Source organism: Exophiala viscosa (genome assembly GCF_022695815.1).
Source record: "Exophiala viscosa unplaced genomic scaffold EDD37scaffold_1, whole genome shotgun sequence".
Classification (NCBI taxonomy): domain Eukaryota; kingdom Fungi; phylum Ascomycota; class Eurotiomycetes; order Chaetothyriales; family Herpotrichiellaceae; genus Exophiala; species Exophiala viscosa.
The window spans coordinates 4630806-4647703 of NW_026944353.1; the positions used below are offsets into that span (position 1 = coordinate 4630806).

General features: G+C 50.7%; 7 protein-coding genes across 7 annotated transcripts; 4 read left to right on the forward strand and 3 right to left on the reverse strand.

The window, feature by feature from the left end:
- Positions 1-325: 325 nt before the first annotated feature.
- EDD37DRAFT_645942 (uncharacterized protein) lies at positions 326-3970 on the reverse strand (the record flags this gene model as incomplete). The annotated part of the gene is made up of 7 exons (XM_062817685.1): positions 326-1317; positions 1370-1525; positions 1581-1628; positions 1679-1738; positions 1796-1972; positions 2043-3895; positions 3945-3970. 7 exons carry the CDS (start codon positions 3968-3970, stop codon positions 326-328), a joined length of 3312 nt encoding a protein of 1103 aa, XP_062676111.1.
- A 1151-nt stretch (positions 3971-5121) lies between these two features.
- EDD37DRAFT_645943 (uncharacterized protein) lies at positions 5122-7458 on the forward strand (the record flags this gene model as incomplete). The annotated part of the gene is made up of 5 exons (XM_062817686.1): positions 5122-5336; positions 5419-5713; positions 5764-5962; positions 6018-6431; positions 6491-7458. The coding sequence occupies 5 exons, from the start codon at positions 5122-5124 to the stop codon at positions 7456-7458; spliced, it is 2091 nt and encodes a 696-aa protein (XP_062676112.1).
- Positions 7459-7837: 379 nt separating this feature from the next.
- On the forward strand, positions 7838-9342 carry EDD37DRAFT_90594 (uncharacterized protein). Its single transcript, XM_062820373.1, has 2 exons — positions 7838-8322; positions 8377-9342. Exons 1-2 carry the CDS (start codon positions 8217-8219, stop codon positions 8931-8933), a joined length of 663 nt encoding a protein of 220 aa, XP_062676113.1. The 5' UTR covers positions 7838-8216; the 3' UTR covers positions 8934-9342.
- A 1108-nt stretch (positions 9343-10450) lies between these two features.
- EDD37DRAFT_645945 (uncharacterized protein) lies at positions 10451-11240 on the forward strand (the record flags this gene model as incomplete). The annotated part of the gene is made up of 2 exons (XM_062817687.1): positions 10451-10915; positions 10971-11240. 2 exons carry the CDS (start codon positions 10451-10453, stop codon positions 11238-11240), a joined length of 735 nt encoding a protein of 244 aa, XP_062676114.1.
- Positions 11241-11866: 626 nt separating this feature from the next.
- On the reverse strand, positions 11867-13192 carry EDD37DRAFT_605087 (uncharacterized protein; the record flags this gene model as incomplete). The annotated part of the gene is made up of 1 exon (XM_062814790.1): positions 11867-13192. One exon carries the CDS (start codon positions 13190-13192, stop codon positions 11867-11869), a length of 1326 nt encoding a protein of 441 aa, XP_062676115.1.
- Positions 13193-14137: 945 nt separating this feature from the next.
- On the forward strand, positions 14138-15077 carry EDD37DRAFT_618983 (uncharacterized protein). Its single transcript, XM_062815836.1, has 2 exons — positions 14138-14523; positions 14647-15077. Exons 1-2 carry the CDS (start codon positions 14155-14157, stop codon positions 14761-14763), a joined length of 486 nt encoding a protein of 161 aa, XP_062676116.1. The 5' UTR covers positions 14138-14154; the 3' UTR covers positions 14764-15077.
- Positions 15078-15226: 149 nt separating this feature from the next.
- EDD37DRAFT_605088 (uncharacterized protein) lies at positions 15227-15778 on the reverse strand (the record flags this gene model as incomplete). The annotated part of the gene is made up of 1 exon (XM_062814791.1): positions 15227-15778. The coding sequence occupies one exon, from the start codon at positions 15776-15778 to the stop codon at positions 15227-15229; it is 552 nt and encodes a 183-aa protein (XP_062676117.1).
- Positions 15779-16898: the final 1120 nt, after the last annotated feature.

Sequence of the window (16898 nt, forward strand, 5' to 3'; positions counted from 1 at the left end):
GTTCTCAATAGATGAGGTGGTGAAGCAGAGCTGAGTTGTTACAAGGCTGGATATTCCAGGGGAATGAGTGGAGGTAGCGCCAGACTATTAAGTGAACCTACACAATTGCAGATTGTAATTGTTCAGTGTATACACAGGTCTAAGACTCAATTCTCAAATGGCTGGTCACAAGCAGTTCAAAAGTCAAAAGATTATCTCTAGCATTCCTTAATTGAGATTCAGATAGTACCTTTAATCAAACCACTTTCAAAGTAGACCAATCCTCTGTCTTTTCGACTTGCAGTGACCTTTTCGAACATCAATCCTCTCTTTGAACTCCGGAACGTTAATCGTCCGAACTAGAATTCTCATCAACCGATTCGTTCCCATCAAGATAATCCATCTCTTCACTTTCAGTTTCGCTGTCATCATGCTCAACTTGAGCTTGTCTTGCAAAATCGTGATCGAGAGCCCCTCTCGGCTCGTTACTCGGCCTCCTCCTCATCACTGGCGAGCTCACCGGAGTGAGAGTATTCAACTGGCTAGACCTACGCCGATGCTTGGGCGTCTGGGCAGGGGCAACAGCAGCACTCTGTCGAGACAATGCTGGCGAGCGCTGATGTTGTGGCAACTGGCTAGTCGACAGGCGGGGAGGTAGTTGGGGCCGTAGATTTGGGCTAGAGCCCCGGCCCTGAGCAGATGGCGGAGCCAGACTCGCCGATGAGGTCCTTCTGAGGTCGTCGTGTGGTGAGGAGAATGGAGGAAATTGATTCCCTTCGTACCTTGGCGATACGATAGGAGTATCAACCTCTGGCGCATAATCGTCGGCTCTCTCCATAGCGTCAAAAGCACGTTCAGCGTCATTAACACCGGTGGTCTCCTGGAAGTAGGCATCGAAAGCTCGAGTTCCCGCCGCATAGGATTTGAAATGTGTTGCCGATAAGTTCGAGCGACGGCGATCATCATCGTCTGCTGCAGCTAGGTATTCCGTCTGGATGTGTCCCTCTCTGCTGTACGCCTCCCAATGAGCAAGAGCTATAGCCACTTTGAAAGCATTTTGGATCCGCCTTCCATTCCAGACAGCGTTCTCCGCCAGGCAAGTCTTGAAATGCTGTCTGGCATATTTCATTATGCCATTCTTGTCCACGTCAAGATTCGTGTTACTCTTCTCCACCCTTTTGATGTTCGTCTTCCAGATCTCCTTGGTTTGATCCCAATTCAAGGGTGGGTAATATGAGATCCATGTGATTCGGGATTTGATTGCTTCGTCCAGTGCCCCTACCCGATTCGTCGTGAGGAACAAGACGCCGGTGTAGAATTCCAAGACTCTCAGAAAGACTTTATGCTGTCAGTCTCCATAGCCGCCAATCTCGCCGCAGTATCCACTCACCAGATACGAGGGCGTTCCGCTTGACGTCGGTTTTGTTCCGTTGCGTGAGAAATATGTCACATTCGTCGAGGAGAAGAACGCACTTCCAGTGTTGTGCATAGTGGAATATCTCCTTCAGAGCCGTATCAACTTCTTTCGGCTTCAGGCCGAGATCACCTTTGAGGGGATTAAGTTCATCATCATGCCTTCAGGTTGGTACAGCATTCCTTACCACAAGTTATCTGGAGTAGCGGCTGCCCGATGGCTGCTGCTACGCTTTCTATGTTTGATTAGCTCAGTCAGTGCCTGTGTCAACTTGAAGGGACATACCAGCCGTGAACGTCTTCCCGACTCCGGGTGCTCCGTGAAGTAAGATCACAAGTCCTCTCCCTGGTTTTCAGCTTAGCCTCTACACCATTGCAACACGGGACACATGCATCGATTTACCTTTCCCTCGAACGATGTCGTACTCAAAATTCGGCGAATGCTGAGTTAGCTTCTGCATGAAGTGAGTGTTCACCAAAGCTCGTAAGGTATCTTTGAATGTGTTATCTTTCAGTTGCAGATTATTGAGGCCTTCGCTTTTGGCTTTGATCGGCTGTAAAGCCGCGAGCCATAGTGGAGCTTGAGACATACGTAAGCTAATGAGAGAGAGACCTCCTTGCTGAAAAGCTTTCTCACCAGGGTGGCTTACCGAAGGTCCGAGTTCTGAGCACATATGCAAAAACGCAGCTGGGAAGTAACAAGATGTCCTTCTCCGGTATCATGCTCTCGTTACTGGACCAACCAATAGGGACTGGTGCGAAGATCTGCTCATTGTTTTTGAAGATGGTTGATCTCTCTCTGTCGATGAAGTAGTCATTGTATACCTGATCATATTCGGTGCTTTCGAGCTTTGTTTTTCCGTGGTCAGTCCAGTACTGTACCGGAAACGTTTCCTGCAATTCGCGTCGCTCTATTACAGGATCCTTCCAAAGTTCAGGCTGTGGCTGCCATGAGGGATGCTTGCGCAGAGCCATTTTGAAGTCGACAATGACTTCGCTCTCAATATGCTCCTGAATAGTGGGACCATCGCGTATTGGGCAGCCGCAAGGATGCACCATCAACGTGGGTCCAGAGTAGAAGAAGTGCGTGAAAGAATGTGCCATTGCGTCGAATATCACCTTCCCCTTTTCCACATGCTCTTCGAGCGTCTGCTGTTGCTGGGAAATTTCCATATATCGTGCAGGATAGAAGTCAAGAGAAGCTATGTCGCGATCACCCTTGAAAGGCGCTATCTCAAAGGTGTGAACTGTTGGGCAAAAGTATCTGCCATGAAAGTCGATGTAGTAGCAATCCACCTTGAAGGCGTTTGACTTGAGGCTGGCATTGCGAGTTTGAGCTGCCGAAAGATTTCGCCGTCCTCCACTGGTGCCAGTCACTCTCCATAACCGATTGTACCGGCTTTGAAAAGTCTCCGGCGTAATCCCCATTGCATCAACGGTGACAGAAGTGTCTTGAGCTCTCAAGGGTATATGAATGTCGACACCTGGCTTGAAGATGTACCAAAGATCCTTGAACTGAATCTTGCCATATGAGGTGCCCTCTGCGCGGGACACTGTCGGTTTGACATATCGGTCCATGAAGTCTGCGAGACATCGCATATGCTGTAGAGTCTCCTCTTGGGTTTCTTTCTCCTTGGACAGTCCTAATACTTCCCGAGTCATAGACAACGGTGCAGAGAAAGTTCCATTTCTAGAACCATTCGAAGTAGTATTTGTTTCAGGAACATCCAACTGTTGCTCCATCACCCCGATCGAGTCTTTGATCTGAAGCTCGTAGTGAACCAGGAACTTGAACGGCCGCATCATCACCATGGGCCCAGTAGCGTCAATATGCTCATCGAGATTCTTCAAGGTCTTCAAGATCAGCGTCGAATTTATTCGAATGCGATTAGGAACGGGACGCTCTCCATCAGCCAGCTTGGAGGTTTTGGGATCGATTTTGCTGTCAGCTACCGCAACGGCGCCACGAGACTCTCCATACCTTTTATCAGGTTTTGCAGTAGGACTTTTCTGATAGTAGTATTCGGGATCATCTGCCAGGATTTCAAGAGCGTATTCGATCTTTTCACCCGTATGCTTATTCATGAAGTCAGACCATGTTCTCTCACATAATTGCGGAATGATCTTTTGCTGCTCGGCACTAGCTTCGGAGCCGTTCTCGAGGATCGCCTCGAATTCATTTTGGGCGTCCGCTCCTCTGACTTTGTCAGCCATGCCGTCTTCTTCATTGTTCGATGACGATGCTAGTTGTCTTTCGAGTGCCAAAATCCTTTGCTTCATCTCTGAGTACTCCGAGATTGAAGGGTTTGTTCTCCGATGCCTCACTGCGCTAAACAGAGATCCATCCCCATCTGTGGCTGCAAGCTTTTTGCCCGACTCAATGTTCGAGGCAGCGTCACGCTCGCCGAGATCCCATAGGTTCTCGTCAAATTCTTCGTTATCACGTGTGGAGAGAGCACTGCGTCTAGGAAGCTGATGACGCTTGTCACCGTGAGAAGAACTGCTGTAACATGTTAGTATATACCCTGACAACATGGAGACCAGGAGCCCACCTATTGTCAAAATCGTCAAAGTCCATGACTGTAGAAGGTTATCACCCGTTCTTCGATGCCTATGAGTATGTGCATTGATCCAAGGGAATCCAGTACAGAGTAGTTATGAGTTGGGTCGGGATGGAAGCTCTGGGTGTAAAAAGGCCGAGTTGCTTGCTCCCATCAATAACGGTTGGCTACATGAGGCTGCCAGCACTTCCAGTCTTATACTCAGGTGCGATCCACAATCCTTCGGGATGCCTTGTGCATGCGAACACCACCCAGGGTTCCATTCTTCAATTCGGATCCACGAGAATGATGCATAAGCCAAAGACAACTGTCCCCATGTCACGGAATCCATTGGCCGATTCCATGAGGGTGGAAGAAGGGTGCGTCAAGGACTCAAGACTGAGACGGAGAACCGACACACACCGGACCAAAAGTAGTGTTGGATTTCAGGCATTCTAGCCAATAAAGCTGGAAGATGCAATCAAGTGAGGCTACTTGCCAGGCAACCATTTTTTAAGTGACGGACTGGTCTCGACTTGCAGTGAAAGGAGCAATTCTGTACGGAGTATGGTGCCCAAAACCGTGGGTGCTGCACACCTGTGAGGCTGAGATCAGTCTCGAACCTTTTGGCATTGGACAGCCCGCAGCCGGATTTCCGAATGAAGTTAGAACAGGCAACCGACCACATATGCGACCCGTCCACACATGTGTCGCCTTCATGCATATTGGGCCGTCCCGCGCCCTTAGTCCTTCCTCTTATCAGCACCCTTGACCGCGCTAGGCCGTACTTTCGTATGCGGCACAATCTGATCAGGCCAGACAGCTGGCCGTCAACACGAAATGATCACTGCGCCCTGCAGTGCGTGAAGACGCAAGAACGCACGCCAGATTACCTCCAGTACATGACGCGGCAAGTCAGTCGCGCCCCGAATTGCTTGAGTATTGATAGGCCCGAGATACCTCTTTCCTTTCCAGCGCCAGGTTGAATTCTCGGCGGCAGTGATGACTTGGGATGGTTGCGTCTGGAAGGGTCCCCGTTCGTCGATCTCTCCGTTAGCCCTCCTGGTCGTTCTCGCACCTGCTCTTGCCTTTTCGGCTCTCGGCCACGTCTTTCCTAGGCAATACGCACAAAGTCAGCGAGGGAGGTCATTGCAGTTCAGCCCTTTTCCGCGAGCATCAGTTTCATACCATGGAGCGTGCAGATGATTCCGCAATCATTGACCTGGAACATGAGAATCGGAGCGTTTCGAGTGATGGATCTGCCACTGTTGTGCAAGCTGGAGAGGTTTCTGAAAACCCAAAATTTGCCCGGGAGAAGGAAGGCAGGAGAATCCGTTCCAGTGATGACCTGGAAGATAGGTATTTGCGACAACGAGCCGCGGCTCCAAAACAGAACATTTTCAAGTAGGTTGCCACAATTGCCCTGAGCACACCGGCTCGGATGCTGGAGTCATTTCTTCTCAAGTAAAGGGCTAAGCTCATGAAGCCCCTCGACACATTCGCACGCCGAGCAGTTTCTCGAAATGATGAAAAGATATCAATACTCGACAAAAGACTCCAAAGCCAGGCCTTTAGATCTCGGTGGAACCCATTCCTGGGACGAGGTGATGCGACTAGTGAAAGATGCAGAAGCTACATACCTCGAGGCCGGACAGTCAAGGCTGCGACAAGTGGGCAGACTCATAGGGGCCCAATCTGAGTCCATGGTGCCCTTTCTGAGGCTCATACCAAATGGGTTCTATACCTCGATAATATGCGGAGGCCTGAAACTCATCTTTGAGGTAAGTTGTGCGTGACATACGGGTATGGAATTTGCTAACATTGTTGATAGGCCGCTTCCAATATCAACAAAGGTCGTGAGAAAGTCCTAGATACGCTCTTGCAGATACCCCGTATCATCGTGCAAGCCGAACACTCGGTAGAAACGTTTTATCCAGATCCGGCGCTGTATGAGAAGGCTGAGGAGCTATACCTGGCAATACTCGGGGCGATCGAAGGAGCAGCGGAATGGCTGAAGCAACATCCTGTTGGTAATCTGCGGTTGTTGTTGCTGCTTCTCATGTCATGCGGCTGACGAATCTCAAGGTAAACAGGCTCGTGCTTTGGCGCGTGGGCAACTGTACAACAAGCATTTCAAAGAAAAGGTACAGGCACTTGATGAAGCGCTCGTCGCATTACAAGAGCGAGCCTCCGTTCTGCGTGACAACGCGATCGTCACTGGCCAAAAGACTGCTGAGAATGTGCAGACCATCGTCAACAAGGTGGCAGTCGTTACGACGCATACTGACGTTCAGTTAACCTCTGTCACTGAGGATATCAAGACATTTAATGTCAAGATGGAAGATGTTCACGCTGCACAGCGGACAACCCATGTCAAGATTGACGACCTTCACGGCGTACAACAAGCTGTTCACAGCAAGGTTAAGACATTGAGTGATGTGCAACAAGCGAAAGAACAGGCTGCGCGAGCAATGGAACTCGCGTTGAAAACCGCCGAGTGTAAGTCTGATGGACTCAGATGTCCGTGCTGAGAGCCACGTCGCTTACTCTCTTTCCAGGGAGGGAAAAGGATGGTAGAGACATCCGTCGGTTGAAGAGACAGATTAAAAGTCTCCAGAAAGCAGCCAGTGGATTAACGCAGGCTGATATGTTCGATATACTGAACGTCAATGCCGAAACTCGAATTGAGGATTTCCGACATATTCATCGAGCGTGTCAATCACTGGACCCGTCAGATTCCCAGATCGCTCAAGGCATCATTGAAGGAGCAAGATTCAAGCAATGGCTCTCTGCAGACGAATCGGGTGCCCTGTTCATCGAAGGTGGCCCTGCTTTGACCTTTCACGGACGCTTCGCTTCGTTGTCATTGATGAGTTGCTTGGTCATTGAGTGCCTTGAAGGCAAAGCGCCGGCCATATCGATACACCATTTCTGCAGGCGTCACACTTCGTCGAAAGATTCGCTACAAGGACCGCAAGGTATGATGAGAAGTCTGATCTGCCAGGTTCTACGATTGTTCGACGACCAGGTAGATCTGAGTTTCGCATTCTCTCGTCGACACCGTGAGCAGTTGGAGTCACATAGTCTTCAGATGCTGTGCGATTGCTTTGCAAACGTCGTCAAGCAGCTTCCGGCAGACACGGTGCTATTCTGCATAATTGACAGCATCGATTGCTTCGAAAAACATGAGTGGGCTGAAGACTGCCGGCTCATGATCAGAGAACTTCAAGACATCTTGCACGAGTATGAATATGGTCCTGTCTTCAAATTGCTTGTTACCTGTCCAGTCCGAAGCAGATACGTTGGAGGAACCTTCACTTCTCAGTGCAGGCTATCGTTGTCAGGTGACGGCTCCGCTGGCCGCAACGATCCCACCGAGAGGGAGATGAGCATGGGCACCCGACGACCAAGAGCAAGGGAGAGCGATGCGTTTCGATCGTTGAGGAATATGATCCCTGCGGGGATGGAAGAATCTTCAGAAGACCTTTCCGATTCCGATTTTTCTTGGGATACTGGACCTGAATGAACTTTCTCATACCGTCTGGAAAGATGAACAATGTGCAAATGATCTGAGTCGGAATCCCTTGCGTGTTGGGTTACGGGTGTGTTTGCTCTGGGTTGGGACATTTTTTATGGATGGCGTTGTGTATTGCAAGGACAGGAGGCGGAGGGGTCAAGGTTCGGGCGCTGAGGTAACGGTATGAAGTGAGCCAATTTGTTACCCTGCGAGTGGAGTGACAGTGCCTAGGTGGCCTAAATCACTCCGCCGTGGCGTGTTGATGCCTAGTAGCCTCTCGCCTGGGCCATCGGCAGCCACCGCAGGTCCCTGGGCCCCAACCCATGACCGTCAAATCACTTCCAGTCAACTTGCACCCTGAAATCAGAGCCTTACGGCTCCCCACAGAACGACAATTTTCCGCCCTGAACTTCGGTTCAACTGCCCGTCACCTGTACCGGCAGTCCTTCCCGCACACTGCTCGCCCCTTGTATCACACCACTGCTCAATCATCCACTGACAGTAAGCTTTCCTCTCGGTTGAGGTAGGGGAGTTTGCCAGCGGAGCGGAAACACTCTTGGAGGGAGATCTCGTAATTGATGATGTGCCACGAGAATGCCGCCTCCTTATCCCGCTCTTGGTATGGTAATCCTCAGATGCATAAATTGTCCTTGAAGACGCTGGAAAAACTACTACTCCTCTACCCATATCACCAAGCCAAACACATTCAAGGACTATAAAGCCCTCCAACAATCATCTCCCACTACCAAACAACCACCTATACCCAAATGGTGCAATACGACCAATTCGATACCATGTTCAAAAACGGCCTCCCAACCAGAGAAAAGGCCACGAATTGCACATGCTCTCCTCCAGAAACACCCAGATCTCCTAGTAAGTGCCTTGTTTCCAATCTGGATTACAGTCCAATCCTAACACTCTTCCCAGGTCAATCCGACGTGCACATGCATCCACAACTAAGGAGGCTATCCTCGAGCCACAACACTCAATCACAACATTGCTCGTGCTGCCATATGAAGCGCGGCTCATTTCAAGACCTATCTCTGACCCGAAGTCACTCGCATCACAATCACAACCACAGCGGAGACGACGAAGAATCATGGGACAACTTCTGCCCCGACATCCAGATGCCGACTGAGATGCCTCCTCGGGTGACTGTACGCAACCATACAAGAAGACACTCGGGTCTTTGTCCGGGCAACGTCGTCTCGCAGACACACAGCGATGGCACGCACTCTCCAACTCAAATGACCACCAAGCACAATTCAGGCTTTCAGCACAACTGTCATTGCGAAGTCGTCACACCAACAGAGAACTTGAGCGAGAGATACGGTCTGATTGAAGAGCCAGGTATCATTCTGGAGAAAAGAGCGAGCCTCGAGAAAGAAGCTGCAAACAAAGTCTCGGAAATCATGCACGATGAGATGGTGGCCGATATGGAGGCTCGCAGCCCAGACTCTGATGACTGCGTCTCGAGCTACTAGTATTAATGAGTGATGACGAAACATGATACGGACACAAAGGTGCTGCAACGAGGCATATGTGCTGGCGTTTGGATTTTGGGATATACCATGCATGGATCACGGGATTGTACTATGCGATGATGTGCTGGGTATGAAAACGGTGCAGGCACATCTGCTTAGAGCGTTTGCTCCGTATTTCTCTGGAATATGTATATTGCCCTTTGGCAAATTGCGATATCGACCTCAACGAAGCAATCTTACTTCATTAATCCACCTCGTTCATATGTGACGGACTTTGGTAACATTGAGCGATACTGCGAGCTAAGGTCCGGTAACGCGGCCTCCGTTATTCTCTGAATGAAGAACACCTCTTGAATACTCAATTGGTATATCGATGTCGTACTGATACCAAGTCTAAATAACGTACTCCTCTTAGTAAGCGACGATACCGCCTAACAGCCCTAAATTGCCACTCACCGGAGCCCTAAAACTTAGGCGTGACAGGGCTTCCCCAAGCGTCCAAACATAGCCTACTGATGACCGGTGGGGCTACTAGGCTTCGGTAAAATACCCACCAAAAACTGAGCATCTAGACTTTTTCATTGAGTCTTTTCAGAAACCATCACACCACTTCTGACAATCATCAACCACACACCCTTGAGTCCTTCCCTCATCTCAGAGGACTCCGCCATCAGACGAGTTGTTCTAGGCACCAATGCCATCAAGATGCCAAGCAGCAGCTCTGCGTGCCTGACTGATCCGCACAATCGCAGGCACCCCTCCAAGGGATCATTCCTTGCAGCTAATTCAGCAGCGATGAACTTCCTACCTCAGGACCCATGATCGACGTTCTCGGCTTCTGCACCGTACGTGGGAGTACGTGTCCAACGCCCAAAAGATATCATCCCCAAGCCTTTCCGGCACTCACGGCTGTTCCTCCAGCCCTGTCCCAACGTTCCTATCCAATAAGGGCTCAATCAGGAGATGGGTCGAGCAATATGGCTCATCAACACTGATTACAGGATAACCCTCTGGCACACTTCTATTCTGTGACTTCCGTTGGACCCAATCACTGCCTTTCCCCCTGTCCGTATCCGGCTCTCGCCTGTCCACTCCGCCAACAACCCCAGAAAATACTAAACAAGTTGTTACTCAGCCGATCATCTCATGATACTTGCATTGGCCTTCAATATGCCTCAAGGGGTAAGATACCAGCGCACCCAATCACGAGCACCCATCCACTGTCCTCACTCCAGCACGCACGTGTTATGAGCATCTTAGTGAGTTCGTCCGTGACAGTTGGGTTTGCAGTCTTGTCGATGCAACGAGCTGCAGCCCAGACTGTGACGTTGCTCTGGCTTTGTTTTCGTGGATAAGGTAAAACCCTCCCCTGCTTCGAGAGTATATATTCCATCGAGTCGCAAACGTTACCCCGGCTTGAATCAACCTCACATCAACAAAGCACTAAGCACACGACTTTTTAGTCCTACCAGAACAATCAAACACTCGACTACCTCAATATCGCCAACACCATTAAAATGTCAGGTCTCCCCTACGCCATCCCATCAAACTACGTGATCCGCCTCGTCGAGGAAAGCGGTGCAAATCAACCCACAACAACCACACACCATGAACCAGTCCAACCGCACGACCACCCAACACACTTCCAGTTCCCACGCGTCTCATTACACGAGATGACCTTGAAAACGCACTACCTCGGCCCCCACGCCCCAGCAAGCATTTCCGCTCCCAAACCCGCGGGCATCTGGTCACCACCAACCGACATCCGCGAGACTCTCAGGTCTTACCATATTGAGATCGAAACGCCCGGCGTCACGGACAAAGAAAGCATCTTAATCCAATGGCTCACGCCGCACACTTTGCTCGTCCAAGGCGAAGTCAAACGGCCAGCGAACATAGGACTGCTGGACAGCGACGAGGGCAGACGAATCTGGGAGGGCGCAAGTGGAGATGGATGGATCATTGAGTCAGGACGCTTCAAGGTGAGCATAACTCCCGCACTACCTGGACAGCATGTGCTAACGAACTTTTGAACAGAAAGTCGAAGACGACGGTGGTCCACTCGAGCGCCAACCTTCCCGAGAGACCGTGGAGGCGCAATTGATGGCCGATGCGCTGCCTTCGGTGCTCCTGTCTGAACGGAAAGTCGGGCCGTGGAGACGGACGTTCACTTTACCTGAAGATGTGGAGATGAAGGAGCTCAAGGCCAGACTTGAGGGTGGGTTGTTGAGGGTTGATCTGCCGAAGCGGAGTATTGAAGATGAGGCGGAGATGAGAGGCGGAGGGATCAAGATTGAGATCGAGTAGAGAGGTGATACGAAGTAATGTCATGGGCACTGAGGCAGGTATGAACAGGGAATGCGGCTGCAGCCACTTTGGACGAAAAGCGACATGAAAGGGACACGAGAAAGTTTCCTCCTGGGAAAGAGGACGATCAGCATTTTACAGGTCGGATACCGACGACAACAATGAGCATCCTCACAACCACGTACCGTGGCGGGCTTAAGCTTAGACTTACGCAAAGTGAAGAAGAGCGGAAGATCTTTTGAGTTTGTGAAAAAGGAAGTACCCTGGATTCCTCACAGGATACTTTTAATTTCAGATTCGTATTTCAACGCCACTCGTCTGTAATGAGCTTTTCCAGATCTTTATTCCTCCACACCATGCATCGAGGTACCGCCCTAGCCATAGATCATATTGACTCGCAAGTTGGTCAATCAAGCGCCCTCCAGTGAAACAGAACTCCTGCCACAAGACGCAACAGCTGTGCTGTGCCGGGCTTACCCAGGTTTCATACTCCAATACACAAACGCCTTCGAGGGTGTCGCAGCGAAGCTTGACGCCGCGAGTCGCTCCGCACACACATCAAAATGTACAGGGCTTGACAAGTCGCCCGGATTATTCAACAAAAAAATATAGCTTCGTCCGCCGAATCACACGGGCTGCACCTGCATATGGACCATCTGCTTCAGCAGGCTGCAGTCCTCACATCGGACCAATTTCTCGAGTGCCCTCACACGGTCACTTAATCTTTGGATTTCGTTGTCCATGTGGCGCATCTCGACTTCCGTCTGGTTGACGTAGTTCATGGCCTCGGTCAGGACATCGCTCTTGCGCACTTTGTTCGCTGGCACTGGTGCCGGCGCCTCCTCCTCGTCTTCTTCGCCATTCTTGGGACCGTAGTGCGTCGACTGCAGGGTGACGTGCAACTGTGCGATCTTCGCGTTCAAATTTTCGCGATATTTGCGCTCGACCAGGGAGTGAGCTTGCTTGGCGCGTTGTTTGGCGTCGGTTTTGGAAGGAGCCGTAGATTTATCCCCAGATTGGTCGTCATCTTCTTCGTCGTCCGAAGCAATACTGCCTGTGGTCTCGGTCTTAGTGAGCTTCGCCTTGCTTGCTTGTTTGCGTGCTGCAGTGGCGGGAGCTGCTCGTGATCGTCGAGAAGGTAGAGGTACGGACTGGGCTTGGTCGTTCGAGGTAGATGGGGAGCGGTGAACGGCTGAAGGCGCGGTCTTGGACCTTGAGCCCGCGCTTGGTCTTTGATGTAGTGATACCGAGACGCTGTCGCTGGTGATCATGGTTTCATTGGGAGATGTCTCATGGGTTATGCATGGAACGGATGTGCATTCCTCGATGGGAGGGAGAGTGGTGAAGTTCATGCATGGAGCATCGGGGCCGCATCTTGACGGTTGACAAGAGTCGACTTGTCCTGCTATTAGGGGGCACAGCTTCTCTGCAGGGTCTTGCTTTGAGAAGGAGATGGCGATGGGGTCGAGCGTGCTGAGAGGAGGTGAGGTATTGAGAGAATCGGTGACAGACAGAGCACTCGTCATGTTCGAGTCACCATCGGTGCGTGAGCTGCTATCCATCGACGTGAGATCGGTGTCCATGTTGAGAAGCTGAGAGTAGGAGAAGGGTCCAGTAGAATACACATCTCCTGAGAGGGGAGATTGTTGCTGCTGCTGGGAAGCAGGGCTGACCACTGTGCCAGTGGAGTTCTGCCCTCGTGACCTTAGATAGGCCATAGGGTCTACATCGGTATCCATATTGGACGAGTACTTCTGACCCTGAGCTTGCTGAGGGCTGGAGTTTGCCATGGGTGAGGTGAGGGGCATTTGGGTGAAGTCCATCTCATGCCACCCGGTGTAATCGAGTGAGTCGGGATCAACGATTGCTAGTTGAGAGTGACGTTGGAAGGTCTGCTGGTTTTGAAAGTCATGAGAGGCAGACAGCTGCCGATAAAGATTTCGGAAAGGCATTGTTTCAAAGCCTTCTCTGGGGTCTGTTTTTGGCCGGTAGGTTTCTGTCGTGTCGATTGGTTGTTTCAACCTCTGAAAGCGGTGCTTCGGAGGGTCTCTGCCAACGACAGTGCGTGAATTACTGCTCTCAGGCTTCGAGGTGAGCAGGCGAGACGCTAGAAAGTCAAAGTGGAAGAGGATTTGCTGTCCTGGGGTTTTGGCGGTATCGAGGAAGAAGGAATGTCAGGCCACGATGTTGAGGTTGGAAGGTGTGTTGTGGGGATAAAGTCTGTAGTTGTAAGGTGATCGAGGGTTTCGAAGATTGGGAAATTCGGCAGAGGATGTCCGGCACCTTCAAACTTTTGGGAGGGTGAGTAAGGAAGTGCAATGTCACACCACGCGGCATGGGTGTCGTATTGCCCAGACCGAAGCGAGGATCGAAAGAGCCAATGGGAATAGTCAAACTCGGTATTCTGCTCACGTGCAGTAACACCAATACCAATATTCGTAACATTGGCGAAGTCTAGGCTCCACCAGTCCGATCGATCCAGACCTTTCAAACAGGAGACTGGTTTTGAATGACGGTACTGACACAATTGCCGCAGCAGGAATCGGCGTAACAAATGGTAAATATCGTAACAGCAAAAGAACAGTGGCGTGATAAGTCGCCGTTAGCACCCATGATCGTCGATTGGTTTCGCTTGCACACTCTTCAGCCTTGTCCCATACAGTATTAACGCATCCGAAGGATTTGGGCGATGCGGAGACCGCCGCTGTATCGATCTGTTCTAGCCAGGAACAAACCTCGCATGTCGGCATAGGGCTGGTGAGCTGATCACCTAGCACCTGACATTTTGTGTAGCACACCATTGAATGTTGCTCAATTGTCTCCTGACAGAGCAAAGACCACAGCTGTTGTCTGGCCCATGATGCCACCATAGCGCTGTGGATGTTACTACAGAGGTAAGGGATTTGGTGCACACATGAGTTGTTTAAAAGGCCATGGAAGAACACGACCAGGTAGGATTTGTTTCTCATCACTCCATCAGCAACATCAAAAGCACAAGATCTTCGCATCAAAGCATCCACTCGCAACAACAAGCATCTCTACTACTCAATCAACCAATCACTACGCATCCCAACAACAACCAAACAAACCCTCTCATATCAAAATGAACGCCGCAAGACAAATCATCTCTCGCCGGGCTATGTCCCTCACCCCCAGACTTGGCACATCTGCCCGCTTTGCCTCAACACACGCACATCCTTCAATGTCCAAGCACGACCAAGGTGTGATGAGAAGTATTTTCACTGCCGCAACAGTGGCCACCGCTTCCGGTGTTGCATACGCAGTAAGTATCCTCTACCTTGAATTGGAGATGCTTCCCATCGACTTGACTGCCTCGCGCAAGAAGTCGTAGGTGGCATCTCGCTCAACCACATGCAAAGAACTGCGGCTAACAATCAATCTTTAGGCAGCAAGATCAGGTGGCAGAGTAGGCGGCCGCTACGCACAAAAGAACTCGAGTCTGGACAGCTCCAAATGGTTCATGGAAGGTGCCGAAGGCAGCAAGATCTTTGGCAAGAACTAGAGGAGGATGACTGGACTTGAAGAGTTTACCACCATTCCGGCGTTGATTGGACCCCCCAGTGAGGGCTACCATACATATCCGCCAGGAGGCCCCAGGTATTGGGTGCCACGAATTTCATCATGTCATTTTATGAGCGTTGGCCCTGGAATCGGGAAGGCAAGGAATGGAGTTTGTGGTGTGGCACATATGCCAGGATTTGTCATTGCGGATTCTTGTCTGGACCGCTTCAATAGTACATATTGATCCAGGGTATCTTTGAACATTGAGAACAAATTATCCCAAAACACCATGCTTTTGCTCAAGAGTCATAACATCATTTGTTCAAGGTCCAACAGACCTCATCACCTATCTTCGGCATGACAGCCACCAACGCCTCGCTAATAAGTCAAGGTAGAATACGACGCTGAGTTGCCAAGGGCGGACACGAAGCTGAACAGCGCCCCAGAATGTCCCTCCACCACCATCAGAAGTGTATTGATGTCGGGCTCGTGACAGATGTCTGCGGACGTATAGCCCATAAGCCTTCGTCATCCTCGTCCTCCTTGTTAGGAATGTCCCCTGTACAGGATGTTGGACTACTGCACGCTGACCATTGGCCATCTGACCCTTCATAATCTGTGTTGCTATCGTCGCTTTCGGCTGCAGTGTCACTCCACTCGCCATCGTAACTATCGTAGTCACTATCATGTTCGTCCTCCTCTTCATCACTGTTGTATTCCTCGGCGTCCAATCGTGCGGCCGACGCCTTGATCTCAGCCATCGTTGCGAGTTGCATTTCTATCGCAGCCTGGAAATCTTTGAAAGACGGTACAGGGTGGTGAAGATAGGTAGAGAGTTCGTTAACCTCTTCGGATAATTGTGTAGATTGTATCTCCGGTCTGGAGTACGCCATAGTCTGATCGAATAACGATATATGGCCCAGCAGTTTCCGTAGTCCGGGTTCGTCCTTCCCTGCTTCGCTTCTCAGCTTCCAGGAAGCAACGACGTGTAACCTCGATGCAACGGGCCGCGACATTTCTGTGTGTGATGTAGGTTTCGAGGCAAAGGAGAGAGGACTGTGTGAGCACAAAGGTGATATTGAGTTCATGATGTAAGGCTGAAAGGCTGTAGCAAGCATATAACAATCGGCTTGCGTACGACGACGACGACGCTGATGATCCACAGGGGTGATCACGTATCTGTCACAACGCAAGCAGGACGAGAAGTTGACATTATGGGACTGAAGAGGGGAATAAGGCCTACTTGAAGTTCTTCTGGCAGGACGCGAGCCGGTGCGCCTGGCCCGTGAGCCCTCATGTGAGTGTCAGTTTTGGTGTCAGGATCATCTCTTCAACCTCAGTCAGCCATGCCAACACGCAGTGGGTCCAAGATTGAACGAAAGGGGAAAGGATAAGGAAGGGGGCTTGAAGCTAGCATTGGCTCAGGGTCCTAGACCTTGCGGCTGAATGGGCGAGTCTGGGGGAAACACGAGCGCAGGGTGGTGTTGAAGGATGCATCAAAGTGAGGTGAGAGCAAGACGGGATTAGGGCCAAGGAAGACAAGCGAGCAAAGGGACCATCCATCGATTGACACGCTGTTCCCGACCCCAATTTGGGCCCGACGGGGGCTAATCGTGCCCACTAGTAAAGAGCCCCAGGAACGTCACTAGCCAGGAACAGCAAAAGCCACATTCAGATTTTCCATATAACACAGTTATTGATTATCGACTAGAAGGACCGTGCGAGAGGTGAATGGGAAATGTCAAAAGTCCTGTCAGGACCACGTCAAAATTGATTGGGAGTGCGCGGGGAGTTGCTTAGACGAGAAGAAGCATGGGCCAGAAAAGGGGTTTACAACAATATAGGTAGGACAAAGTGCTATATCGTACTCGGTAGCAGAATGATGTGATACGGATGGTGCGTTGTGGCGTGCGATCGAGACTCTAATGGTCGTGCCATAAGGCTTTTTGGCTAAACCGCGGTAAGGAGCAACATCCTTTCAGAAGAACATGTTGCTATGAATGCCTGTTGCAGTTTAGCAGACTGCGAAATTGCGTCGCCCAAGGAATTCCCCGACTTGTCGCCTATGCGAGATTATCCCAGCAAGCCTTCGATTCCTCATCAAACCAAGGTTCTCCATTACTCGCAGATTACCGA